The sequence below is a fragment of the Manacus vitellinus genome, unplaced genomic scaffold, assembly GCF_001715985.3.
Source record: "Manacus vitellinus isolate BGI_N305 unplaced genomic scaffold, ASM171598v3 scaffold_64_pilon, whole genome shotgun sequence".
NCBI lineage: Eukaryota > Metazoa > Chordata > Aves > Passeriformes > Pipridae > Manacus > Manacus vitellinus.
In genome coordinates, this window is record NW_021940718.1 from 2,309,756 (window position 1) to 2,336,369 (window position 26,614).

General features: G+C 48.1%; 3 protein-coding genes across 3 annotated transcripts; 2 read left to right on the forward strand and 1 right to left on the reverse strand.

Moving 5' to 3' along the window:
• Positions 1-5,940: 5,940 nt before the first annotated feature.
• LSM7 (LSM7 homolog, U6 small nuclear RNA and mRNA degradation associated) lies at positions 5,941-9,637 on the forward strand. Its single transcript, XM_018083481.3, has 4 exons — positions 5,941-6,162; positions 6,619-6,709; positions 7,826-7,897; positions 8,575-9,637. Exons 1-4 carry the CDS (start codon positions 5,941-5,943, stop codon positions 8,715-8,717), a joined length of 528 nt encoding a protein of 175 aa, XP_017938970.1. The 3' UTR covers positions 8,718-9,637.
• Positions 9,638-11,629: 1,992 nt separating this feature from the next.
• LOC103758030 (kelch-like protein 24) lies at positions 11,630-14,533 on the forward strand. The gene is made up of 3 exons (XM_008924233.4): positions 11,630-12,566; positions 13,321-13,732; positions 13,955-14,533. The coding sequence occupies exons 1-3, from the start codon at positions 11,645-11,647 to the stop codon at positions 14,265-14,267; spliced, it is 1,647 nt and encodes a 548-aa protein (XP_008922481.3). The 5' UTR covers positions 11,630-11,644; the 3' UTR covers positions 14,268-14,533.
• Positions 14,534-16,773: 2,240 nt separating this feature from the next.
• Positions 16,774-26,610, reverse strand: LOC103758050 (ceramide synthase 4). Its single transcript, XM_008924256.3, has 10 exons — positions 26,444-26,610; positions 24,666-24,783; positions 23,167-23,285; positions 21,610-21,667; positions 21,005-21,055; positions 20,178-20,270; positions 19,441-19,569; positions 18,790-18,896; positions 18,084-18,228; positions 16,774-16,938 (listed from the first exon to the last, which is right to left on the reverse strand). The coding sequence occupies exons 1-10, from the start codon at positions 26,608-26,610 to the stop codon at positions 16,861-16,863; spliced, it is 1,065 nt and encodes a 354-aa protein (XP_008922504.1). The 3' UTR covers positions 16,774-16,860.
• Positions 26,611-26,614: the final 4 nt, after the last annotated feature.

Consider the following 26,614-nt stretch of genomic DNA (forward strand, 5'->3'; position numbering starts at 1 on the left):
CACCGAGATACAAAAGATATGCTCAGAAAGTAGGACAAAAAACTAACTTTTGAGGGCTTTTTTTTTTAAAAATGTAATTCAATTATACAAATCCAGATCAATGCTTCTTTTAGAAGGAGAGTCTTGCTGATCTTCAATTGCTGCTTCAGAGTGTCTCAGTGCTCTTACAGAACTACTTCAATGTTCAAGTAGTGTTGTCTGGTAATAGATTATAAAAAGAGAGAGCAAATGCAAATTATAGCTGTACTTTAACTTCTCATGAGCTATTAGACAGGAAAAAACTGACCACATATTAATTGTAGCAGTCTCAAAATACTATTTTAGCCCAGTGATTTGGGAATGCAGTGCTTAGGAATACCAAACACTGCTCAATGTAACTGGATTCTTCCCATTATCATTTCTGTGTTCCAAGAGCATTTGTTTCCTATTGTAAAGGGAAGTGTCTCCATTTTAATTGAGGACACTCAGTAATCCTTACTAGCACTTAGCACTTTGAAGTTTGTGTTTAAACAGAAATAAAATCTCTGAAACACCTACAATAATTGACCTGGTGCTCCCCTGAACTAGTCACACACTTGGTTTCTGGTGGAACACTCACTGCCATTCATTAGTGACCCCAGGACACAGGATGAGCAGAGACCAGCAGTTCACCACCAGCAGTGGGTTCAGAAACTGAAAAAACCTCAAAACAAACAAACCACCCCCCCAACTATCTTTTTCTACCATCCCCCTTTGTGTCCTACTCTCCTCTACCCACACACCCAACTCCTCCCTTTCCATTCTTCCTTGTCTTTCTCCTGTCCAACACTCAAACAAAACTGAAGTCATTGACTGAAGACATGTTTAATTGCTCTATTGCTCTGACTCAGCTTTCCCCAGGGAAATCACTTTGTGCCTACCAGAACTGATGAAACCTTGTTCTGGAGAGAAATCCCTAAGCATTGCTGCTACTAATTAGAGAGAAAGTTGTGACAGACTAATCTGTCAACATCTAGTTTAAAATTCATAAGCCAAACACACCAATGAATCAATAATTATGTAGTTACACTCTTACAAATACAACTTACACATCTGTTTCTCCAGGTAGCATCTGAGGAACAAGATACTAAAGATGACTGAAGTCAGTAGCAAAGTCATGTCTTAACAAGCATGTTCAAAAATCCATTAAAAGAATCCATCACTTATTTCTCCCTCTTTATTTCAAACCCCACTACACAGAAGTTACCAGGTACCCCTAAGGAAGCACTCAGGGTAAAAAGATGGTTTTTGGAACACTTTTAAGAACCATAGAATGGTTTGGGTTGGAAGGGACCTTTAAAGGTCACCTAGTCCAAACCCCCTGCCATGGGCAGGGACACCTTCCACAAGCCCAGATTGCTCCAAGCCCCATCCAATCTGGACTTCAGCACTTCCAGGGATGGGGCAGCCACAGCTGCTCTGGACAACCTGTGCTAGTGTTTTACCACCCCCCCTGTAAAATGGCCCTTTAGCACACACAGAAGTGATGGCATTCTGCTGCAAGATGTCAGCAAAGCAGTAAAGAAACATCATTGTAAAAATACACAGGAGGTAGAGATTTTTATATTTAGCTCTTCTGTATATAATTGATCTCTGTGAACTCATGCAGCAACTTTTCCCTTTTTTTTTAATAACATTAGTGTTTATTAAGTGCTCTAGAACCAATGACAGTTGTCCTGAAGCACGGGAGGTCACACTGATCAGTCAGTGCAGATCAAAACCACTTGAGCACAGTGCAAGTTTCCAAGATATTTGTGGAGAAAGGGAGACACTGTTGTGTGTATGGAGTGAGGAAACAAAAACTTCAACTACTTGCCTTGGTGGACTTTTTAACTCATATCTCTGGCATCCAATTATGGCACTAAACCCCTTTCAGCAAAAGGAAGCAGTTTAGAAAAGTAATCCATCCTTATCATCTTGGTTTTGACTTTCAAGAGAAACAAGCCAGAGAGATGAAAATAGACACACACCAAAGACCAGAACAAAAAAGTGTTTCCTGCCTATTGTACAGGGTCTGACTGGGCTTAGATAAGCAAACAGAACATGGAATAGCTCAGTTTTGAATATTACAGGTACAACTCTCTCCAAAATCTTCAGGCAGTTTTGCAGGAACTAACTCCTGTAACTGAACAGCTTTATGTATTTGTGGAACAATCAACCTGTACAGTTAAAAGTTTTACATCTGTAAGATATAAACTACACATCTTTAAAACAAGAGAGTAAGCACAGGGTGTGTTGCTACATGGAGATAACCATTACTGGAACTCAGGAATAATCCCCAAATGGCACCCTGGAGACAGTAATACACTATTTTGCTTCCTGAGCTACTTAATGGATGTTCTTCAAAAGAATATTAAGGGAGTAAAAGGTTCCTAATGTGAAGTGCTCAAAACATTTTAGAAGCTATGTGAGTTTGTGTGCCAGAAGCCAAGTAAAAATCAAGCATGAAAGGAATTAAAGACAATATGAGCAGGGCTAAAAGCAGAAGAGTTTTAGAAACTCTGTGAAGAATTTAGTCCCTTGGAGAAAGTGGATTAACAGACATCTTTACAAGGCAATTATCACTTAGAATCATAGCTCTGAAGTCTGTTAACAGCCACTACAAGTTTGCTCCCATCCACTTTGATGCTTCCAGTTTTGTTTTTATTCATGTCACTAAGTATCAGACAACAAAAGTTCAAAGCAATGCTGCTGATTCAGTGGCACGGTTGGCAACATTTATGATGATTCTTAATTCCTGGAGATCACTTCATATCCTAGATTAACCCAGCAGAAAAATGTCATCTCCTGTGCAGATCCTATACAATGTTCCTACAACCCCCAAGGGCTCTTTTCCAAGTGTCTGGATGTCAAGTCCAGTCTTTTTCAAACACAGAAAAATAACAGCTGATGTTACAATAATGTGTATTATGATACTTGCTTCTTACTAATCCTGTGGCTTAAAAAGCACATAATAGTGTATAATTAACACAAAACAAACTGTTTTCTATAAAGCTGCAAAACTAGAAAAGGTTTTGACACAACTGAAACAAAGTTTCAGGGCAAAATTTAACAGGCAACTGAGCTAATCTAATGTTTGTGGCATTAGAAGGACATGCTTGTTGGCTCTGAATCTCATCAGGTCCTTCCACTGTTTATTTAATGCAGAAAAGAGCAGAACACTCCCCAGTTTTTTTGCTGTGTGAGTTTTTCAGCAATGTTAGTGAACTGATGTAGCTCAGAGACAAGCAGTGGGACTTGAAGTTATATGATATAAGGAGGTAGAGATGAAGAATTCAGCTCACCAGTATTTCAAGAAACTGCAATATGAGTGACTGAGCCACCAACCCAGCGGCTCTGTCTTGTTTGTCCCTCTCTGCCTCTGCCCCCACACTCACCTGGATGCCCCACACACCTTTTCCACTTTCAGAAGCTCTATGAGCTGACTTGGCCACCTGAATCTCAGAGAGATTTGACAGATATTGGGAGCTGTGTTCCCTCGAGAAGGAAAGAATGAGTTATCCCTACTCTTAGAGCAGGTACCATGTCAGAGTTCCCAGGAGCTGGGGTCATTCTGTCCCATGAACTGCACCAATTCATCTGGAGACCAGCAACAACAGACAGTAAATCTGCACACAAAAACCCCACTTCTTCAACAAACACTGTGCAGGGGAGAGAGCTGCATATTCATAATGCAACAATTCCAGGAGAGTAAACTGCCAACCACCACCTCAATCCAGAATTTCAGGCAGTCTTTTCAACTCTCTGGACCTACATCATAGAGTACCCTGATTTAAAATAAAACCATCACCACAGTTCAATATTCTGCTGAAAGCTGCTACAGTGAAGGCCAGTGAGATCCAGCACACTCCCTGCAGATCATGTTACTGTATTCATCACTAATGAAAGGCTCATGTATATGTGCTGTTTTTACAGGACAACTGAGAGGTAGCAATGCCATGAAGGAATGGGAAGTTAAATGAAATGTGAGAACCTGAACACCAAAGCAAGATCTAAGTGCAGATTGCACTTGGATCTATAAGGTGTTCCCAAATGAGGACCCAGACTTGGGAGAGCAATGCTTCAGTAGCCAAGCTGTTCCTTCTCCCTAAATCAGAGTGCAGAAGCAAATGTGGACACCACCTCCTCCTGCCCCATGGAAAAACAAACAAACAAAAATTTCTATTATCCTGTTTTGAGGAGGGAGACAAAGGTACACAACAACACAAAGGCAAGAGTAAGCCATTGATAATGAGTACAGCTGGTACACAGCAAATGCACACAGCAGCTCATGAGGAGAGCTGCCAGCTCTGTCCCCAGAATGACCCTGACCATGAGCCACAGGGGTACCACGACAGGACAAGTGCAGCAGAGCACTGCTCTCTGCCTCAGGCTGAGGGGGATTTACTACCCAAAACCATCCCAGCAAGTGCAAGCACAAGAGATGCAGAAGTACTGCACCATATGAGGTATTCAAACAAATTTTAAACAAGCCAGCTTGGCTAACAGAAACGTACTGGCAGCACACAGAACATTAATTTTTCACTGCGGCAGCAGGACTGTTTCAGCACCCTGGCCAGCCTGCCCAAGCTTGCTCAAGCATGTTAACACTTCCCACTGCACAAACACAGCAAATGCTTACAGAAGGGAATGTGCTGCAATGCATGGAGCTGAAGGCAAGGTCTCCAAGTCCCCACCAGTGGGCTGTCTCACCTGCTGTCCTGCACTGTCATGTGCTCACCTCCAAACTGCTGGATCAAACTGACTCCATCTCAGTCTTTGACCCATTCCTGCATTTTATTAATTTGTGGGGCCTATGCTGGCACTACCAGTCCACACAAAGTGTCAGTGGAGATGACAAAATGCACAGAGGAAAAAGAAAGGGATGACTAGAAAAAGATGATGAAGGAAAAAAGGGGACGATGCAGAAATAAAGAAATTAGCTGGAAACCAAACCACACTGTAACTAAAGATCACTGGCAAGGTATCAGTATGCAGACAGATAGAGAAGAGGGAAAAATCAGACTGCTGCGTTAAGATGTTACACCGATAATACTTAAGAAGACACAGTACCCTCCAAATTACCTAATAAAGATTTAAGAAGTCTAAACGACACGTTAAATGACGCTTCAACATTTTCAGAACACAAAACACCAGAACTTAAAATACAAAAGTTACATACCATGTAGTACAATAGCTAAAAATCCACTCTCTCCTGTATCGGGATTACATGCCTAGCTCGTCACACCCTTAAAAATTTATCCTACGAAAGTAATTAATGTTGAAGTAATGAGAATGTAAGACTCGGGATAGATTATAGGGTTGGTGGAAATCCCCCTTCTCTGCTGGTGCTTCCTCAGAGCGAGCCTGTCAGCCGGGACGAGCCCAGCTCCGTCCCTGCGGCTGGGCTGGGCTGCTGGGCCGGGCCCACGGGGACCCGAGGTTTGAAGAGCTACGAGCAGTACGCTGTTAACCACGGAAAGGGGAAAAAAGTCCCAGACGAAGCCAAAGACACGGATCTACAAACACCGGCAGACCTGCGGCGGGCAGGGCCCGCCAGCGTCTCGGCTCCGCCGCCTCCCGCGGAACACGGGCGCAGCCCCGCCGGCCGCGGCACCTCCGGGCGCCTCCGGCGCTCCCGCCCGCCGAGGCGGCCCCGGGCACGGACACACAGCCGGGACAGCAGCCGACAACACAGCGGACACAACAGCGGACCACACAGCCGGACACACAGCCGACACACAGCCGGAACACACAGCCCGGACACACAGCCGGACACACAGCCGACCACACAGCCGGACACCCGGACACCCCGCACAGCCCGCCCGGGCCCGCCTGTCCCGGCAGCCGCTCCGCGCCCTCGGCCGGGGAGCGCCGGCCCGGCGCAAAGCCACTGACCTGGGGCAGGAGTGCAGGAGCAGCCAGAGGCGAGGCTGGGCCGCCATGGCCCGACCCCGCCTTGCCCGCTTTGTTCCGACCTGGCGCCGGGCCGGGCCCTTCGCAACCGGGTTTCTCAAGAGCCCGCCACCGGACGTCCCGCCCCCGCCGGCCCGAGCGGCCAACGGCCTCGGCCGGGGCGGGAACGTCAACTTCTGGCGGCGCCGAATGAAATGGGCAACACGCGGTGGCGGGCGGCGGCGGCGGCGGCGCGGGGAAGATAGGGCGGTGAGGCGGCGTGCCGGGGCGGCCCGGGCTCCGGGGAAGCGCCCCGATGTCGGGTCCGGTGCTGTGCTGTGCTGTGCTGTGCGTGCCGTGACGTATCCGTACCATATGACATACCATATCATATCATATCGTACCGTACGTTGTGGTGCGGTGCTGTACCATATCGTACGGTACCGTGCCGTGCCGTGCCGTACCATATCGTACAGTGCTGTGCTGTGCCGTGCTGTGCTGTACTGTACCATATCGTACGGTGCGGTGCGGTACCGTGCAATGCTGTGCTGTACCATATCGTTCCGTGCTGTGCTGTGCGGTACTGTGCCGTGCTGTACCATATCGTTCCGTACTGTGCCGTACCGTACCCGCACCCCCACCCTGCCCTCCGCACCCGCAGCAGCGCTCCGGGGCTGTGTCACCGCGGGAGGGCTTTAACCCAGCCCTTGTGCCTCTCTGCCGTAGGACAAGGAGAAGAAGAAGAAGGAGAGCATCTTGGACCTCTCCAAGTACATCGACAAGACCATCCGGGTGAAGTTCCAGGGCGGGCGGGAAGGTGAGCCCGGAGCTCCTTTGCCTTTCCCCTCGCCCTTCGAGGAAGGCGAGGACTAGCGGGTGCTTTTACTCATTGCTGTGAAGCTTTTCTCCTTTAGCTTTTCCATTAATCTCCTAGCTGTACTTTTATCTTTGTGTCTCATCGGTGCACCTCTTCTTTTATTAGTTGTCCTTCTTTCATTAGCTGTCTTGAACCTGCTTTGCTTCGGCAGGTCTTTTGCATTGCAAGGGAGCGCTTAAAGCAGCAAAGAAACGTCTATGGTTGTGATGATCAACACAACTGTCCTGCCTTTCAGTCTTGCCTTTCATCTCTGAACATGCTAAACATGTCCAGAGTTCATGGTTCAATATATGTCACCGTGCCTTTCCATCTCTGTTGTCCCTTGCTCTGCAGCTGGGAAGAGCATCCTAACACAGCTGTCAGTGCTACCCCCGGGGCACTTGTTTGTCTGAGTTAACCCTGTGCTGGGTTAAATCCCCCCCCCCGGGACCTGATGCTTATAAGGGTTTGGAAGTTACTTGGACTTCTTACTGATAAGTGTATTTTTAAAACTGGGAGATCACTCTGTGTAGTTTTGTGATTTATTTGGTGACAAGTCTCGTGGAATCGTGATCTGCTTTAGAACAAAGTGCTGGTCTGTCTGCAGTGCCTTCCTGTGAGGCAGTGCTTATGCTAAAGAGGTAATGTGCTGGGAGGGCACCTGGAAGAGGAAAAGCACTTAAAATATTACACTCCTGCTTAATTTTTTATCATAAACCTTCATTAAGGGTATTTATTTGATTTTAGAGTCGCTTTTTTTTCCCTTAGTGTGACTTGTATTGATTTATTATGCAGAAGTATTCTTAAAATGCCCCTGGAGTGGGCTGAAAGCAAAAATGTTAGTTTTTCGAAGAGCATTTTGAAGAATTGATTGAAAAATCCAAGTTTCACTTGGCACAGCACAGACCAGGTTCTGTGCACTTACTGTTGCTATAGAGGGCACTCTTTAGTATCTCTGGTCTCCTTTGCTTGGTAGCCTTGACTGAAGGAGAATGGAATGTACCTTTCATGAAGTCTTGAGTTGCTGTATACCTGGTTTTGGTCTCTAATCATCATTTTCTGTGTGGTCTTCAATAGCAAGTGGTGTCTTGAAAGGCTTTGACCCTCTTCTGAACCTCGTGCTGGATGGTACCATCGAGTACATGCGAGGTAAGTAATATGCAGTCTGGGGAAAGCTTCCCTTTCCCTGAGTGATTTGGTTTTTAACAGAAATTTTACGGATCTATGAGTGAATAAGCAGAAACTGCAAGTTGACTGCTTACAAGGTAACACCTGAAGCTTTGGATTTGCTCCTAAAAGGGATTTTTAAAAGATGTGTAGTGCATTTTTATTGACTATAGTGATATCTCACAGGTGGTAGAACTGGGTAATGTGTGTTTGTCTGTCTTGATCCACAGCCCTGTTGGGTCCAGTCTGAGAATGCACTGGTGCTCTCTGTCCCTAATGCATTCTGAAGTCAGGGTCTTTTTCTGATTTGCACTGATCTCCAAATGTTTATCTAAAATGATTTTTGAAATGGGACCAGGGGCTTTTTTTAATCACTTGCACGTGTGCTATTGGTTGGATGAATGAAAGGGCCTTTGAATACTTTAATAAATGCATTCTGCTTTTTTGTTGTGTACAAAGCAAAGTTCTTTATTGCTCACTGTGGCATGTGCTGCTTTGAAAATCAGTAAATCAGTGATGTCTTGAAGCCATCAGGTACTACTGCTGCCTGAGCCATATAGTCCATATGTTCAATGCAGAGACACCTGGAAAAAACACGTGTGTAATTTGGTTTCTTTTCCTTAATTTTCCTGTTGTAACTGTGGATCTCTGCTTTTCAGATCCGGATGACCAATTCAAATTGACAGAAGACACACGTCAGCTGGGACTCGTGGTTTGCAGGGGGACTTCTGTGGTTCTTATCTGTCCACAGGATGGAATGGAAGCTATTCCAAACCCTTTCATTCAGCAGCAAGATGGTTAATGCTTTCTTTGGATTGTCTCTGAAGGCTTCAAGGGTGCAAGTCATTGGAGAAAACTATCAGTGTGTGAGAAGCTTCCTGTTTTGGGGAGGGAGTTTGAATGTGTATTTGTTAGTGTGAGAAAACAGTCAGCTTTTATTTTTGTGGCTTTCCATAAATGATGTGAGGATGGGGCATGCAAGAAGTAAGTTCTGGTTTCCCCCCACCAGCCCCAAATGAGTGTGTAACTACATTATTTAGAGCTGACAGGAGAGAACAAACTGTCATTAATTGTCTGAGACCCTCTTGATCTTGTGAGTTTTGAAACAAACCCATTAAATTAGTTAAGAATGCCCTAAATATTGGTTATATTCTTTACATTTTTAAATACATTAAATTGTATTTAATCTAAATCAAAGCCTAAATACATTAAAACATGTTTTTCTTCCTCTTAGATGCCAGTACTCAGCTGGGAAGCATTGTGCTGTATTCTTCCTGCTGTTGAGTTCAGTCTCTTTTGTGCAGGGAAATTACCTTCCTTGTTTAGTACTGTGTCACCACCTTGGCAGGGGATGTAGCCAAGAAGGTCTTTTCCAGCACTTGTTCCAGGTCTGGTGCACTGTGATCTGTGTGTCAGCTGGCTCACACATTCCTTACAGAAGGACTGGACTAACTTGTGGGATGATTCTTTGTTGAGTAACTTGAACCTTACAGAGGTATCTCTTTGATACTTGGAATTTTAGGGGAAGAATATTTAAAATTCCGAGGTTCAGTTGTAGGCAGTGCTGGAAATACTGCATATTTTTATATTGTAGCTATCCACTGATGGTTCTGCTTGTTATAACTTGATTTGTAAGTAAACATTTTTATTTCTTTTATACTGCAGAAAATGCAAGATTCGAGGAGTTTTGAGTGAATAAATACAAACGAATCTGTTTCTAAATGTCTGGTTTTCAGTCTGTAAAAGTGCACTTCAGCTGGCATTACACATAAACAGTGCAGAATCAGGAGGGACCAGAGCAGAAGCCATGTTCCACTTGGGCAGGAAATCGATGGGAAAGGCCTGAGAGCATCTGGTCCCTCTTCTGAGGATTTGTGCATCTCTGTCAGGCATTTTAAAGACTGCCCAGCCAAGGATATGTGCCTGTAGGCTGTGTGTGACCTCCTGCCACCTGCTTTTCCTGAGGACCCCTTAGGAGGAGGCTGTGGCAGAGTCAGTTGCTCTGGTGGCAGCAGCAGTTTTGTTCCTGCCAAGGGCAGGTTTTACTGGCTGTTATTTTGGCCACAGCACTGTGCTCCCATTCAGAGCCTGGCCTGGGTCAGCTGTGAAATGGGTGGGAGCTTGAAATAAATTCCAGTCCAGTCAATCTGACTTTTCCAGGAGGCTCTGAAATGAGGGACCAGGTGTCTTGTGTGGCACATTGCCTGTATGAACTTGGGTGCTGCTGGTTTTTAATCTCCTGAGGGCTCATCCTTTGGCTCACAGAAGAGTAGTGCTCCTCATGACGTAATTTCTTTCTAATGCTGCAAAACCTGTTGTTCATGCACAATTCAAAAGAGAGTCCTTATTCAGATAGGTAGGAGCAGAATCTGCTCTCCATCAGTGTGAGCAGGGTCTTGAGCTGTCCTTTAGGTGGGAGAGAGATTTCTGGCTGTTGAAGACAGCAACATGCACTGTCTCTGCACCCTCTGTGTGTAGCATCAGAAACGGACCTGCTGAGGCTCTCTGGGGGGAATTCTGGCCTCTCAGGGCAGAGAGATCTGCCTGGAGTCATGGATCAAGTGTGTAAACTGGAGAGGTGCATGTTTCCAGCATTTCCTGCTTGATAGGTTGCTTAGTCTTCATTGCAGCTGCGTGTCTCTTTGCAGTGCAGACTTGGAGGGTATATTTGGGAGTCAAGTACCTGAAAAGAAGAACACAAAAATGACAGGGGACAGACATTTTAGCAAGGCCTGTTGGGACAGGACAAGGGGTAATGGTTTAAGCTAAAAGAGGGGTGATGCAGACTAGAAGGTATTTTTTGTGATGAGGGTGCTGAGGCCCTGGCACAGCTGACCCAGAGCAGCTGTGGCTGCCCCATCCCTGGAAACCTTTAAGGATGGGGCTTGGAGCAACCTGGTCTAGTGGAAGGTGTCCCTGCCCATGGCAGGGGGGGTGGAACTGGATGACCTTTAAAGGTCCCTTCCAATCCAAACCATCCAAAAGTTCTATGATTCTATATGTCAATTTTAGAAGTGTATATGCTTCTGCTCGCTGAGCTCTGCTGAGAACTGGCACCAAATCCTGTTGGTCTGGGCTCTTCAGGTAAGGGTTCTGGTCACTGTGCAAGTTCAAGGTCACTATGCAAATGCCTCCATTTGCCTTTGGAAAAATTTGCTATGGCACAAACAAACATTGTGTTTGTTTAGTGCATTCAGATTGAGGATGACTAAATGTGAAGCTGTCTGGGTTTGAATGGGGGGCTCCTTCCCTTCCTCTCTTACTAAAGTTAGATACGTAGTAAAAACTGCAATCATTCTGGAATTCGATATTAAACTTGAACTGATGAAAGGTGTGGTGATGGTTGCTTTTTTCCAAATGGGCTCGATGTTTCTGTGCAACTTCCTGATACTTACTCAGTGCTTAGGAAGCTTGTGGTTGTTTCTCCTGTTTTTTCCAGGCTCTTTGCTTGGCTAACAGCCCCCTGATTTGCTGTGGTCTTACCTGGTGAAGGCAGGTGCCAGTCAAATCTGCATTTTTTGGTCATGCAGCTGTTCTGCTATTGCTGTTCTGAAAGCAGCAGGAAAGACTGAAGAGCAAAGCAGGAGAGTAGAAAACATTCTATTTTTAGGGGAAGATTGGCTTATCTCATATTCATTCTAGCCAGGGGGATAATGTTTCCAGAGACCTCACACAAGCAAGGGCCACGTAAAGACTGAGTTAATTTTAACTGCCTGGCAGTCCACAGGCATGGAGCCTTCACAGGAGCCTCAGGAGCTGGGACCTGAGACAGAAACCATTGCAGACACAGTTCTTGAGGTTGGAGAGAGACTGTTTCAGGTCAGCCGCAGGGCGCTTTCAGTGCACAGCCGTTACTTTGAGGCCATGTTTTTCGGAGGGGCAAGAGAGAGCTCTGAGCAGCACATAGTGATCCAAGGGATCGATGCAGTGCCTTTTCAGGCACTGCTTGAGTTCACTCGCACAGCCCAAGTGCTCATAGGCCAAGAAAACGTGACCAGTTTACTGGAAACGGCTGATTTTTTCCAGTTTGACAGGGTGAGACTGTTGTGCGAGAAGTTTCTGGAGAGAGAGCTGCACGTTTCCAACTGCCTGGGCCTGATGACCTACTCGCAGCAATTTGCCTTTACAGAGCTGTATGAGTCTGCTGTGAACGTGGCTGTCACTCACTGGGGGGATGTGATGTGCCAGGAGGAATTTAAGGCGCTACCCAAAGAAATGCTGATGCAGCTCCTAAGAAGCGACGACCTCTTCGTTTCGCGAGAAGACGTGGTTTTTGACAGTATTGTGAGGTGGATAATGGAGGACCCAGCAACGAGAGAGGAAGAATTTCTGGATTTGGTGGGCGAAGTCAGGGTCGCTTTTCTGAGTCTGTCCTTCCTCGATCTCTTGGTGAAACGCAGCAAGCACCGTGGAGAGGCAGATGTCTTTTCCAGACTAATAAAGAAGTTAGACTGCTGTCCTCCACCCAGCTGGCAAAATCCCAAACTGTGTCCTTATGCTGGTCGGAGCTATGACACCTTATACGTCCTGGGAGGAAAGCATGACAAGGAACAGCAAGAATTATTTCTCTTTCTACCTAAAACAGGGACCTGGCAGGCTTGTTCTCCTCTGCAGCGCCGGAACCTCACCCAGTACGCAGTGGCAGCAGTAGGTAACTCACAGAGGAGGGAGACTGAGCACATGCAAACAGAAGTTGAGACAGAGAATCCCTGCTACAGGGAGTCCAGCTGCTGCTGTAAAACTGCTGTGCTCAGCATTGCTAAAACCTCATTCATATTGGTGTTCATATTCGCTCAAAGAGTGGTTCTGTTTTCCTTAGTCCTGGGAGAATGCTAGACGAGGCTGAATATTTCTTTTTATGTAGCAGAAACTGTGGAGTCTGTGGAGCTCCTTACACTGGCTTTATCTGCAGTGAGTCAAAGGACTTGACTTTGAGCAGTGTTATTTTTTTGGCCTTCTCTTTCGTGGTGGTTTTGACAGATGTCAGGCAACTTCTGATTTACAGTTGCCATTACGTTAAACTTATCCATGGATGTTAGGAAATCTCCATGCTTGGAGATGAATTTCAAGGCAGTTCAATACCATGGCTTCCTATATTAGTGTTAGTGATAGTCTCATTTCAGGTGGGAGTTTGGAAATGAGATACCCAGAGGTTCTTTCCAACCAGTGTTTCCATGATTCTGTTCAAGAGTGGGAGCAGGCTTGGAAGGAATCCCTGCATCCCATGGGCCCAGTGTATCTGTGAGAATGAGGAATCAAATTCTGCAAACTGGTTGATAGAGCAGTGATTTTCTCTGCTCATTTTGCACCTCACTACTACATCCCAGGACGAAACAAGAACCCCAGCTCTCAGGAGCCATTTTTAGCTTTCATGTGACTGACGCTTTTCTCTGCTGTCTTTCCAGGGAGCTTCCTTTTTGTGACAGGAGGATATTTCCGGGATGAGTTTGTGTGGTACAGTGTGGATTGGGTGCTCATCTACAACTGCTTGGACAACAGCTGGCTGGAAGGGCCAGCCATGAAGAAGTCCCGGAACAGCCACTGTGCAGTGGGAGCAGGGCTCTACCTGTACGTGCTCGGCGGGAGCACCGATGAGGGGATAACCCCCGCGGTGGAGCGCATGGCTTTGGTGGAATCAGAGTGGGAAAGCATGAGCCCTATGGCTCAGCCTGTGGAGAGGGGTGATGCAGTCAGTGTGGGAACCAGGATCTATGTGGTCTGTGGCCTGGATGAGAATGGACATGTGTACGACGGAGTGCAAAGGCTGAACACGGAGACGGACAGCTGGGATGTCATCTCGTTCTCCCCGCTTCCAAGGTAAGAAATAATATTCTGGGACCTGGCAGAAGAAGAAAGGTTCTAGTGTTGGTCCTGCTTCAAGAAGAGGTTGGACTGTAGAAATCCAGAAGTCCTGTCCCTGCAACACTTCTGTGATTCTCTGTTTAAATGGGACTCTTGATTTGAGGACCACGACCACACTGAATATTTCAGGGGCCAGATCTTTCTGCTGATGCTGATCAAGGGTTTCTTCCCTCCCAGGTATGACCTCTGCATCACGTCCCTGAATGGGGCTCTGTACACCATAGGAGGGGGAGCTTTTCGATTTGATGTGGAGACTGATGAATGGACTCAGGTGAACGAGGAGTGCTTGACCCAGAAGTTCTTCATGGGATGCAGCACTGTGAACGGACGAATTTACCTCCTCGGACAGAGGAAGGGGAACAGCGCCCTCCCCACTGTAGTCCTTTTTGACCCCTACACTGATGTGTGCCAGGTCATAGATAACAAACTCCCTTGCCCCCTTCCTATTCACGGCTGTGTCTCTGTGCGAAGATTCGATACGTGGGCGTGAGCGGCGCCAGATCCACCACAAACAAAAAGTCATCTGCTTTACAGCTGGAGGGAGTTAGACTGCATCACGTTTGGCCTGTGAAATTTTTTAATTTTGAAAACAGATTTGTTCTTTTGTAACTTTATCTTTTTTTTTTTCTACGAATGAACTCGAAGCAAAAGCCGGTGAAAAACTTCGTGTCTGCACAAAGGCTGCAAGTCATTATTGAAAATGGTACATGAACTCCTCGGGGTTGTTGCTAAATAAAGGGCTGCTCTGACCTTGAACCTCTGTGGCTCTCTGTCCTTTGAACAGCTGGAAGAGACAGGAAAGTCACTGCATCACTGTTAGAAAATATTGTAGGATTTAAATCATAAATCAAATGTGTGTCAAGGGAATCTTCAGCAGGATTGTAAGCTCACAGTGATTTAGGATGGAGCAAAAAAACCCTCCAACAATTATTGTAGTCAAGCCATAGCCAATCAATATCAGTACCATTTTAGCCTGAAATAAGCATGTCTCACAGATTATGTAATTATGGCTAAAATTACCTTTGTTCTAGGCTGGAGAGCACCACAGCAGGAGGGAGGCTATTCTGGATTTATGCACTCAGGTATGTGATAACAAACATTTGTACATTGGGGCACTTAAGAGACTTGCTTCAGTTTGCTTAGTCCTCACTGGATTAATTGCTGCACAGAGTCAGAACAGAAATCCCCATCCCAAAGCACTGAAACGAGGGTGCAAGGAGCAGGGACCTGCATGTAGCTGTACTTAAAGGCTGTGTGTAAGGAAGTGGGTTTGCTGGGCAGGACTATGGGCTTAGAGCAGTGGGGGATTGATCTCCAGGGGTGCTCAGGCCTCCCGAGGATGGGGAGGCTGAGAGAATGATGTGACAACATCTGCTTGGCCGACTGAGAAGGGGAGAGTGCAGCAGCACCGAGCTGGGGTGCTGCACTGCCACCCTTACTGTCACCTGTGCTGGCAGAGTCTGTTCTTGGATGTGACACAGCAAGGAAAATGCACTCGAGAGAGTTCCTGAGCTGAATGATTAACACCTCCAGAGAATGGGGGATCTTAAAAATGAAGAGGTGTTGGTTAAAAGCAACCCTGGCACTGTGAGAGCTGTGTCAGGGTGTCCTGCAGATGTGGAGCCCTCCCAGCCCAGGCTGCTTCCCCTCAGGGTTGAGGGTCCCCATGGTGGGGCTGCAGCCCTGGAGGCTGGGCCTGTTCTCTGCACCCAGGGCACAGTTGTGGCCTGAGGGCTGTGTGAGTCTTTTAAAAGCTTTGGTTCTCACGTATCATTTGTAGCTTTAAAAGAAAGCATTGTAGTCAATGGACAGGGTGAAATAAATTGTCCAGGGTGAAATAATTCCTGGGCAAACCACCAGGGTTTAATGAAGGGTCTCGTGCCCCCAGCAGAGTGCAGCTATTGGGGGTGAGGTGACACCCCTGCTCAGGGCTGGTGCCCCAGAGATGGTGCCTGCCTGCCCTCCAGCATTGCAGCCTGCACACCTGAACTCCACAGTCCTCCAAGGGAATGCTGGTTCAGCCTCTGAGTTACGTTATGTTAGACCTCCAGCAAGTTTCAAAGAAGATTCCCCTACTGACGTAAGTTCTGATATTCTAAAAACCTCCTGCACCATGCAAAATGTACATAAAACAAGCTTTTTTGTTTAGGTGTAATTAATATTTTACGTTGACTTTAAAATTTTATGTTCTACTATAAATTCTGAAAATCAAATCAGATGCAATAAATTGCAAGGTGAAGCATCATCCAACCCCTAAACTGCCCTTTTAAAATGTTAGTGTTATAACACCTCTATTTTCCAATTTTGAAAATGAAATCTCAACAAAATTAATACATCCATGTGGAAAGTTTCTGTCTATTTTTTATAATTATAATTTCTGGTAGAAAAATGTGCCTTTGGGAAGAGTTTCAGTTCCTTTCAATTTCAGAAGCCTTCTTCCTGAGTAGACATTCAATTAACAAAATATTTTAGGCCCATGAGCTATTTGTGTAATTCATAGAGCAAACACAGCTTCTATCAGTTGTCCAGGCTTTATTTGCAGAAATGGTTTATCCTAGAGCCTGACCATTTTATGCTGCAGAAGTGAAAACTTATTTGCCACTTAAGCCAATGCCTTTCACATGCAAGTCCTTTCATAAAGTGGCTGGAGTCGGTGTCACTGTTTTCTGAAACTGCAAATAATTTAAATCTTCCACAGTTGAAATTTATTGTCTCATTAATCTTTTGGGAAGACCTTGAGGTAAGTGTAGATGGGTGTCATAACTTCAGCAGCTTGTTCAACCCCTCTTCTCTTTTCAGAGTGAGACTTTGGCTGGCAGACCCCTTTTTTTCCAACATGGACATCATACAGTAGTAGTAAAAGAATGGTCCTAACAAGGGAATTGTAGAAAATACCTCCTGAAGTGACTTAACTGCCTATAAACATGATGAAGAAATTCACCTCCACCCAGACAGTGGATGCTGCCTCAGGCAGACTGTGGTGAAGCCTCTGTGAGCTTGTCAGGCCTCTCCCCCAGCTTCTGTTCAGCCTTCCTGCACTCCAGAGTCTGCCTGGCTCCTGGTGTTTTGCAGCAAGCCCTGCATTATTCTTGGTTCTTTGCTGGATCCTCTGCTTCACTACTGTCACTCTCTTCAGTGTCACTTCTGGCATCTTGTCTTTTCTGAAGAAAACAAAGTCAGTTGAAATGAGCTGCAAATGAGCTCTAATATATCATGGTATATATTAGAGAGGACTAGCCCTGTTTTCATTCACAGCCCTGGGGAGGGTTAACCTGGCAGCTAAAATAATAATAACAGGTGTGACCATGTCCTTAAAACCAGTGCTGCAACTGTCCCTGTGCTGGGAGGTTGACTCAGGCTGCCAGAGTTTGACTTAGCTATGATTTCACCTAACTTTTGAATGCTTGGTTTTTTTGTCACTTTAATAATATTCTTGTAATGTGACCATCTGAAAATAAGTTAGTATTTATTCTACATATAGTTATTCTGCATATTTTCCTGTGCAATTTGTTTCTGTCGAAACTGTGAAAGTCAACACTTATTTGTCCAGTGAGTGTATGCACTGGGCTCCTCATTTTGCAACCCTCTACAACCTCAGTGAGCATATCCTCCATCATTTCCTCAGAAAAAGTGCTTTTTATTGTAATTTAGCTTTGATAAAGGGGTACTTCAAGGTAAGCTGAAGGCATAACACCAACACTGTGGGGTTTTTTTGCTGGCCACAGGTCCCCAAATCTTTCACAGATCTCAGATGCTCCCACAATGCCATCTGCTTGTGCTAGCAAGGCAGGCCAGGGAGCTGATGACAACTCTCTGATGACCAGCCCTCTCTGATGACCAGCCCTCTCTGATGACAACATTTCTCCCACTGGTCTCTATACGAGCTCTGGCATGCATCAAGAGCCTGTGGAAGGCACCCAAAACCCAGAGATGCAAATACACAGTGTGCTGTCTACCAGGCTCACCTGGTTGCTCCTCCCTCACTCCACTTTGGACAGACCAACAGACTCTTGTTCTCCCAAACCACAAACTAAGAAGCTGTTGGGCAGTGAGGGGAAAGGACTGTGGATGGCTCCCATGTCACCAGGACACAGCTGCAAACCAGAAGTGAGCTCCTGCTCTGATTTCTGTGAGCTCAGTTACCCACACAGCTCCCAACACATGCCTTCAGAAGCTCTGGGGCTCTTTTTTGGGCACTCCCATTTCTCACCCACCCCTTCCCTGCAGGCAGGCAGGAAACCTGGGCCTCGTGGTCTCTCATGAGTGGTGGTGGTGGTGGCACAAAGGAGACAAAGACTTTTCATACCCCACCACGGAGGATGACACTGAAGATCATGTGGATGATCAGGTAGGACCAGAAAATGTGTAGCAACTGCAGGACCCCCAGGAAAGCATTTATCAGGCAGCTTATGGGGAACAACGGAAGCTTTGTCACAAAGTAATAGTATACACTGTGGGAAAGAGAGGGAGAAGGAAGTCAGAAGACACAAGACTAAAGCAGGCCAAGTGTCTTCACACTTCCAAGGGTCAAATATCTTTCTGGGAAACGACTTGGCTGGTGTGTCCCCAGGGCAGAGCTGAGCTGTGCCAGGACTGCACCATCAGGCTTCACACTGCCCAGCTCTCTCAAAGCATGAGAAAGACATCCTGATCATTCCCAGTACCACAAGAGCTCATGAGAAATCACCCACTGTGGCTGCATGTAAACATCTCATCACAGCATGACGAGCCCCCAGGTGAGAGGCAGCCCCTGCCTAGGAGAGATGGTGAGTGTGGCAATGGAGGGGTAAACACTGTGGCTCTAGATTAACTGAGATAATTAATTAATATAATTAATAAAGTTAAAGCCCTATCGGTTTTTCTCCCCTTGGGTTCCTCTGTTCCAGCTGAATTAATCTTACCTGTTGTGTCCCATTCTTTGCCTTTCCCCCTCTCAGCATGGAGGGTCACCTCTCCAGGAGCTCAAACAGTGCACAACACCCATGTTTAGAAAACAGCAGAACGTAACTTACATTAATGGGAAAACGACAAGCCGGGAGAGGATGAAAACCACAGCAAAAGCAACGAAAACAGCGTCACAGACCCGCTGCCACTTCAGGTAATGAAGCATCTTGGCAAGCTGTAAAGAAACATTGCTGTGTGTCCCTTGTGCCTGTGTTCTCCTCCTAAGGGCTGAGGGATTTCCCACATCCTGCAAGGGTGACAAGGGCCTGTGGGGATGTGTCCCAGTCCCTTTGCATCCAATTACTTTTCCTCAAGAGCAGTAGGTCTGGTAGTTCCTAAATGTGCTTTCACTGAAGCAGATGTCCCACTCTTGGGGCACCACATCAACGTGTGAACACAGTTCCCAGTGCTGCCCACAGACACAAGCATAGGCTTGAGACTGGGAGAGCACCTTTTTACACAGATAACAGTTTTAAACTAAAAGAGGAGAGATTTAAATTAGATTTTAGGAAGAAATTCTTTACTCAGAGGGTGGTGAGAGGGTGGGTTGCCCAGAGAAGCTGTGGCTGCCTCATCCCTGGGGCCAGTTGGATGGGGCTTAGAGCACCCTGATCTAGCAGAAGGTGTCCCTGCACATGGCAGGGGGTTGGAATGAGATGGGCTTTAAGGTCCCTTGCAAGTCAAACCATTCTGTGACTCTGTGTGAGTGTTTAACGCACCTCTAAAATATAATCGGAGGCGTCATGGACCAGCATGACCATCACCCCAAACCGGATCATGTTGGCACAGTAGGAGACAAAGATCAGCGTGATGGTGGCGATGTGGTGGATGATCTGTTCCTTAAAGTCCTGGCATGAGAAGGGAGATTGTCAGCCTTACCTTGACCTGGCAGCACCTGTTCCTGCGTGCTGCCTCCTCACTAGGCCGTGTCAAACACCTCCTCAAAGCATCAGTGCTCCCCACCCTGCTACAGCTCTGTGCAGTCTCCACTGCAGAACGAGGTGAGGGCAAGGTTGGGTGCTGGGTACAGGAGGTCACCTCATCCCACGCTGCAAAAGTCACACATGAATGTACAGGACCCTCAGCAGAGCAGCCCAGGTTCCTCCCACGAGGAGACACAGCCCTCCAGTGCAGGCAGCACCTGAGACCAGAGCTGGCAAGGGCTGTGATGCCACATCCACCCAGTGTCTGTCCTTTGGCTGGGGAAGGGCTGGGGGCTCACATGGGGGTCCCCACGCCTGGCCAAAGAGGCAGGGAGGCCACACCGTGCCCGAGCAGGGCCCAGTGCAAGGTGCAGTGGTGGGATACGAGCACTGAAGGGGCTCAGAGCTCAAGGATCTCCACAGCAGCACACATGCCCTCTCCTTTGCAGCCCTGGGGAGCGACAGCAGAGGGGACAGACCCATGGTGGTGACTGACTGAGCCAGGAGGTTGTGGTCGTGCTGCTGTCACTCACCTTCCTCTTCACATCAAAGGGCAGAGTGGCCACGAGTGAGCAGTAGAAGGAGAGCTCCAAGAGGTAGAACCAGCCCAGTGCAGGTGGGAGAGGCTGCAAGATAAGCAACAGGCAGCGTGATGGCCCTGCCTAGCCCTGGGGGAGCCCTGCCTAGCCCTGGGGGACAGGAGAGGGGAAGGGTCTTCCTGGGTAAAGCCCCTTCACTCAGCCTGCATTTGAGACAGCAGGGCTTGGTCATGCCTAAATTTTCCTGTTCCCAGTGACTGAACCATTTTCTGATGCACTGACAGGCTGGGCCAAAACCAGGACCAGCCTGGCCAGCCTGCAGAGGGACTGAGAGCACCTGGGGTCTCCCCTCTTCAGGGGGTCAGACACCTCATCTCCATCCCTGCTTTGAGGTATCAGATGTCCTGACCACCTGGTCCCTTTTGTGGCCACACACACAGAGCCACTTCCAGCCAGGTTTGGGTGACAAAGAAACTCATGAGAGGTGGTGTCTGCTCAGGGCAGAGCTCCCCATGCTCACATGGAGCACCTGTGAGGAGCTTGTCAAGCAGATGGAGCCAAGCTGTCATGATGTGAGGATGAGAGATGAGAGGGGTGTCGAAAGAGAACAGGTGGATATAAGGAGTTACAAGGATAAAGTTTTTAATCATGAGGTTGTGCTGTCTTTATGCTTGAATGTTTTCAAAACTAAACTGGAGAAAACCTGGGTTAACCTGGTCTGATCCCACAGCTGAGTGCTGCGAGCAGGAGGTTGGGCAAGAAACCTCTTTATCCCCCTTCCAGTATGAATCATCCTGTGATTCCATGTACCTGCTGCTCACCTGTTGTGGAAATTTCAACCAGCACACGGTGGGGTCCCAAAACCAGGGCTTCTGTTCAGAGAGAAGGCAGCAGTAAGAAACCATAGCCTTTTAATGACATATGATGAGCATGGGGAGAGATACTGCAAGGACTCAGGTGCCCATGCTAGATCCAATCTGGCTCTGAGCTTTGGAAAAAGTGGTTGGGAAAGTGCATTTGTCATTAGAGAATGCACAGGATGTCACACAAAGGGTCTTGATAAGGAGTGGGCAGCAGCCAGAGTCAGGACAGGGTCTGCTCTTGCCTGAGATGCAAGAGCTGTGTGGGAGTATCTGTGGTGAAGCACTTACACAAGGATCTAAGACAAGGACAGCATGGTAACATCACTGACACCTAGCCAGGTCCTCCAAGGGAAAGGAGAACTGTTATGCTGGATCAGGATTAGGGATTGTTCTGCTCCATACCCCTGAATTTGTCCTTCTTTGTCTTTGGACACAGAGCCATGGCCACACATCATCTTGGGATGGGCTCCTGGGAGTGGCCTGGGACCATCAGCTTCATTTGCAGTGAACAAGGTACCCTTGAAAGGTGTCACTTCACAGCATCACCCTGCTCACATACTTACATCGTACAGAAGAGCCAGTCCAGAGAAGAAAGAGGTGAAATAGAATGTAAATCTCCAGCTAAAATACAAAACAAGGAATTAAGACCTCCTCCAGAGTTGGAATAGCTCTCCAGGCTGTGTCCAGGATGCCCACAGGGGAGCCTATGCTTGTTTGGACAGGAATTAGCAGAGTCTCAGCTCCATTGGCACAGCAGGGGTGTGTTGTAAGGCAACAAGGTCCCCACAGCCCACCCAGGCTCTGCTGTGGCCCTCACTGTGCCCAGGTCCCCTGTGCACTCCAGCAGTGGTAAAGAGGATGCAGCAAGACAACCAAGATGCCTCTGCCTGTCACCTTTTGTTGTGTGGGTGTTTGTAGGTCACCTGTGCTTTTACACCCCAGCCTCTGGAAGGCACCTAATTTTCCCAGTGATGGCACAGGAGTACTGGGGTTTTTATCCCTCCCCTCAGAAATGCTGCAGTACAGAGCACTGAACAAGCTTTCAGGGGGAGAATATTTTTGAAAAAGCACAGTGCCAGGATTCAAGCACTGAATAATTTATCTTTCAGAAGGGGAAGGAGAGCAGATCTCTTACTTGATGGGGGTCTTTGTGTTCACACATCATTAAACCCCAAGGTGAGAGCCAATCTGATTCTTTTGATCAAGACAGTGACTGTCTCTCCATTCTAACTCCGTGTTTTACTGAGATGTGCAGGAAGATTTCATATAAGAGAGCAAACAGCTTGAGGAAAAGAAATGAAGACTTTGGTGCTTTCTGGTGTTTTTCAGGTTTTGCCTCCCTCTGTTCATGGCTTGCACTGCCTACGAACTGTACTTTGGGGATTTATTTTATTCCCAATGACCCATGCTGACAACACCTTAAAATGCTAATTTTGTGTCAAGATCATCTTGAAAAGAAGTGAATGCATTCTGAAAATGGCTTGAGTGTTCAAAATCCCTCCAGCATTTGAGATTTAAACCTGTTCTCCATCAAGGCCACTGGACTCTGTTGAGGCAACTTTTAAAGTTAAAGGTAAAGGAAGAGAGGGGAGGGGAGGGAGAGAGGGAAGAGAGGGAAGAGAGGGAAGAGAAGGGAGGGAGGAGAGGGAAGGGAGGGAGGGAAGAGAGGGGAGCCAGAGAGGGAGGGGAGGAAGGGAGGAAGGAAGGAAGGAAGGAAAGGGAGCAAGGGAGGAAGGCAAGAAGGGAGGGAGGAAGGAAGGAAGGGAAGGAGAAAGGAAAGGGAGGAAGGAAGGGAGGAAGGAAGGGAGGGAAGAAGGCAGGGAGGGATGGAGGAAGGAAGGAAGGGAGGGAGGGAGGAAGGAAGGAAGGGAGGGAAGAAGGCAGGGAGGGACAAGGAAGGCAGGGAGGGACAGAGGAAGGGAGGGAGGGAGGAAGGCAGGGAGGGAGGGAGGATGAAGCTGGCAGTGCTGCAGGGAGGGGACAGAGGCTCTGCTGGCAGCCTCAGCTGGCAGCAGGTTCCCCTGGGAGAGCGTTTTGGGTAAGGACAGGGCAGAGGGTGGTGATGATGTGCAGGCCTGTTGGAGGCCTCCATCACCAAAAGCCTCCCCTGACCCACCCACCTGGCCTCGCAGAACTTCTTCATCAGCTTGGGGTGGTCCTGGGCCTGCCGGTGCCGGAACCAGGCCTCCACCTTTCTGATGGGCAGGTCGCTTTGCTTGGCCAGTGAAATCAGGTCCTCCTGCAAAACGGGGCAGGGAGGCAGGACTGAGCCTTCTGGAGGCTGCTGGTCCCTGTGTGAGGGGCAGAGCTGTGCTCCCAGGGGCTGCCCATCCGCCTTTCCCCAAAGAACACCTTCCTTTGGAAAAAAATCCTATCAATTCTATCTGCCTTTGTGAACTCCCAGATGACTGTGGCTGTTTTTAAACTCCAATTCAGACATATCTGAATGCAGGTTCAGAAAGAAGCACAGCCTCTCCCTGGCTGAATTTTAGCAGCTGTACACAATGGGATGCAATGTCTGGGTATAAAAGTCTAAATACATTTTTTTCCACCTCTGATACAATTTTGACTAATAATTATCAGCTGAAGACAAAAAACAAACCCGAAGATAAAAAAAGTTTCAGCTTGTGATGATAAAGAAACAAGCACATAATTAACTCTGTAATGTCAGAAAACCATCCAGCTGTTGGAGTGGCTGCACAGTCACAGGCTCAAAGACATAAATTTCAACATCCTTATTTTCTACATGAATTCCAAATAATGCTACATAAAGTTTATAAATTGTGATTAAAATTAATGGAAATATGAACTCATGAGCATTTTTTTAATTATCTGGACGAAGCTTCATACAGATTTAAATAAAAAATTATTTTTAAAATCCATGCATCAGTGTGAGCCAGGATCCAGGCCCAGAGAGTGGTGGTGAGTGGAGAGTGTCCAGAGAAGGGAACGGAGCTGGGGAAAGGTCCAGAGCACCAGGATTAGCCAGGGGGGCTGAACTTGGAGAAAAGGAGGCTCAGGGGGAACTTTCTTGCTCTCCACAGCTCCCTGACAGGAGGGTAGAACAAGATGAAATGGCCTCAAATTGGGCCAGGGGAGCTTTAGATTGGAAATACCTCAAGCCCTGGCACAGGCTGCCTAAGGCAGTGGTAGAGTCACCATCACTGGAAGGATTTAAAAGATGTGTAGATGCAGTACTTGGGGACATGGTTTAGTGGTGGCCTTGGCAGTGCTGGGTTAATAGTTGGACTTGATGACCTCAGAGAGCTTTTCAAACCTAAATGATTCTGTGATTCTGGAGGACTTGCAGTTCTGCTAAAAATAATCAGCCTTAATAGGCTCTACCCAAAGGGGTGATGGCTGCCTCCTTGCCAGAGCCTGCAGCTCTCACAGCACCTGCTGTGTTTGACACACAGCAGGTCAGGAGGTGCTGGGATTGCAGCAGAGTGACGTGTTGTAAGATGCTGGAATATTTGCTTATATATCTCCTTCCCTGGAAGGGTGGTGAGCAGTAACTACCCTGCCTGTGAGGCAGGTTTGTCTGCCCTGGGGTACCTGGACAGAAAGAAGGTGTTGCTTGCCTGGGGACTGAGACAAGTGGGACACTGGGGACACTCACCTCCTTGGGGGTTCTGCCCAGCAGGACGTAGAAGCTTTCCAGCGTGGCGTTGGGCTGAACTTTGGGCCTCTGCTTGTCACTCACACCCAACCCCCTGCCCAAGGGCAGAGCCACAGTCCTGCAAGAGGAGAGTTCAGGCAGAAAAGCACCTGTGTGCCCACACTGGGGGCCAGGGTCAGCCAGCACGTTCCGTGCATGGATGCAGTGCCCCAGGGGCCCAGCCCTGCCCCAGTGCTCACACACCCAGCTCTGCACACACAGCCCCGGGCACCCAGGGCTGCTCCAGAGCACATGCAAAGCCTGGTGCCTCTGTCAGGTCGGTGCTCTTTCTTCAGACAGACACAATGGCACCAAAACACAGGTGACGGGTGCTGGCTGTGCAGTGGAGACAACAGTAACCACTGCTAAGTAAACAATAATTAACTCTGCTGAGGCCCTGAGATACAGAGCATGTCTCTGGGTTGGTGTGCATGCTAGTCCACTTTACAGCCTTCCTGAGCAGTCCAGACTATGCCATGAAACCAGTCTGCAAGTGTCTGAGTGTCCCACGTGCTCTGTGCCCAGAGTACCCGACCACTGCCTGCAGCAGGAGCCAGGGACAGAACATGTGGGGATGTGCTGGTTCCTGCAGGAAACCCAGGAAAGCTCTAGTGGGAGGCACTGCTTCCTAAATCATGTTGTTCCTAGGAAGCAAGGCAAGTGCAGCAGGCCTTTGCTTCTTTGAGGGAAGACCTGATGACACTGGAATTAATTCTGGCTCTTCCTACAGCTCGTGTCTGCCACATCCCCTCACACAACTGCGCACTGCAGGCAGGAGCCAACGCTCTGGGGAGATGGGCCAGTGCTCCCCCAGCTCCTCCAGGCCACAGGAGAGAGACCCTGCCCCAGCTTAGGGCAGGTTTGCTGCACACAGCTTTGCTGTTTCATGTCCCCCCTTTGCCCACCCCAAAGTCCTGCTCTGCCTGGTGGGAAGTGTCCTGGCAGTTCTGCTCACACCGGCACTGAACAGCTTCCCATTCCCTGTGCCTGAGGGCTGCTCTGTACCTCCCCATGTGCCAGTCCTTGTTCCTGGAAAAGGGGCTCAAAGCACCATTGAATCCATCTCCTGGCATGAGCCATGTGGACCTGCTTCATTCCCACACGTGAATCCTGGGAGATGCCAGCTGACCCTCAGGCTCCCCTGGGGTGCAGTGCCCACAGCTGGGACACTGAAGTGTGTCCCTCTGGTGGAACTGGGGTCCTCTGGTGTTGGGAGGAGGAAGCAGGGCAGAGCTGGGCAAGGAGTGCTGTGAGCAGAGTGGTCCCACAGCAAGTTCCAGGAGCCATGGTCACCCCCCCCTCCTGCCTCTGTGCTGGGGTGGGGGCCTCACACAGCACCTTTGGGAGCATCCTCTGGGATCTGGCTGAACCCTGGCTCAGCTGGGGGCTCCCAACACCCAGGAAATCCCTTATCTGTGTTGCAAGATTCAGTTTGGTCTCTCTCCAGAGGGACCCTCCACCCACAGCTCAGGTGTGATGGAGTGATGGACTTGTCTTTTCACACCTGCTGGTACAGGTTATGGCACAGGCACAGGAGAGAGGGAGGGCAGGCCAAAGGGCTGCCACACAAATACCGTATGCCATGAAAAGCAGAGAAATTCAGTGTTCCTGGGGACAAGCCTCTGTGCACTTTGTAGTGTAGTGGCTGGGAGGCAGATAAGGATTATTCTGGAGCAACCCTGCAAGACACTGGACAGTGTCTTGGCCAGCACAGGAGAAACCAGAGGTGCTGCACTCACCTTTCAAAGAGGCATCGGACAAAGATCAAAAGCAGGGCACCAGGGATGCAGAGCAGGAGGTCCTGAGGCTGCGGGTAGTGTGTGTCTGCAGACCCCTTCAAGTCCTCCCAGGTAGCTCCAGGTGGCAGCCAGAATTCATGGTGCCAGAACCCCCCTGACACACCCATTCTG

Bases quoted from the DNA above. Each gene is read 5' to 3' on its own strand.
- LSM7 (XM_018083481.3), top strand. From the start codon at position 5,941: ATGGCCCGACCCCGCCTTGCCCGCTTTGTTCCGACCTGGCGCCGGGCC. The intron at 6,163-6,618 runs GTGAGGCGGCGT...TCTCTGCCGTAG, and splicing joins GGCGCGGGGAAGATAGGGCG to GACAAGGAGAAGAAGAAGAA. The intron at 7,898-8,574 runs GTAAGTAATATG...TCTGCTTTTCAG, and splicing joins TACCATCGAGTACATGCGAG to ATCCGGATGACCAATTCAAA.
- LOC103758030 (XM_008924233.4), top strand. From the start codon at position 11,645: ATGGAGCCTTCACAGGAGCCTCAGGAGCTGGGACCTGAGACAGAAACC. The intron at 12,567-13,320 runs GTAACTCACAGA...CTGTCTTTCCAG, and splicing joins GTACGCAGTGGCAGCAGTAG to GGAGCTTCCTTTTTGTGACA. The intron at 13,733-13,954 runs GTAAGAAATAAT...CTTCCCTCCCAG, and splicing joins TCGTTCTCCCCGCTTCCAAG to GTATGACCTCTGCATCACGT.
- LOC103758050 (XM_008924256.3), bottom strand. From the start codon at position 26,610: ATGGGTGTGTCAGGGGGGTTCTGGCACCATGAATTCTGGCTGCCACCT. The intron at 21,056-21,609 runs GTAAGTATGTGA...CTCTCTGAACAG, and splicing joins GACTGGCTCTTCTGTACGAT to AAGCCCTGGTTTTGGGACCC. The intron at 18,897-19,440 runs GTGCGTTAAACA...GTTTCTTTACAG, and splicing joins CCTCCGATTATATTTTAGAG to CTTGCCAAGATGCTTCATTA.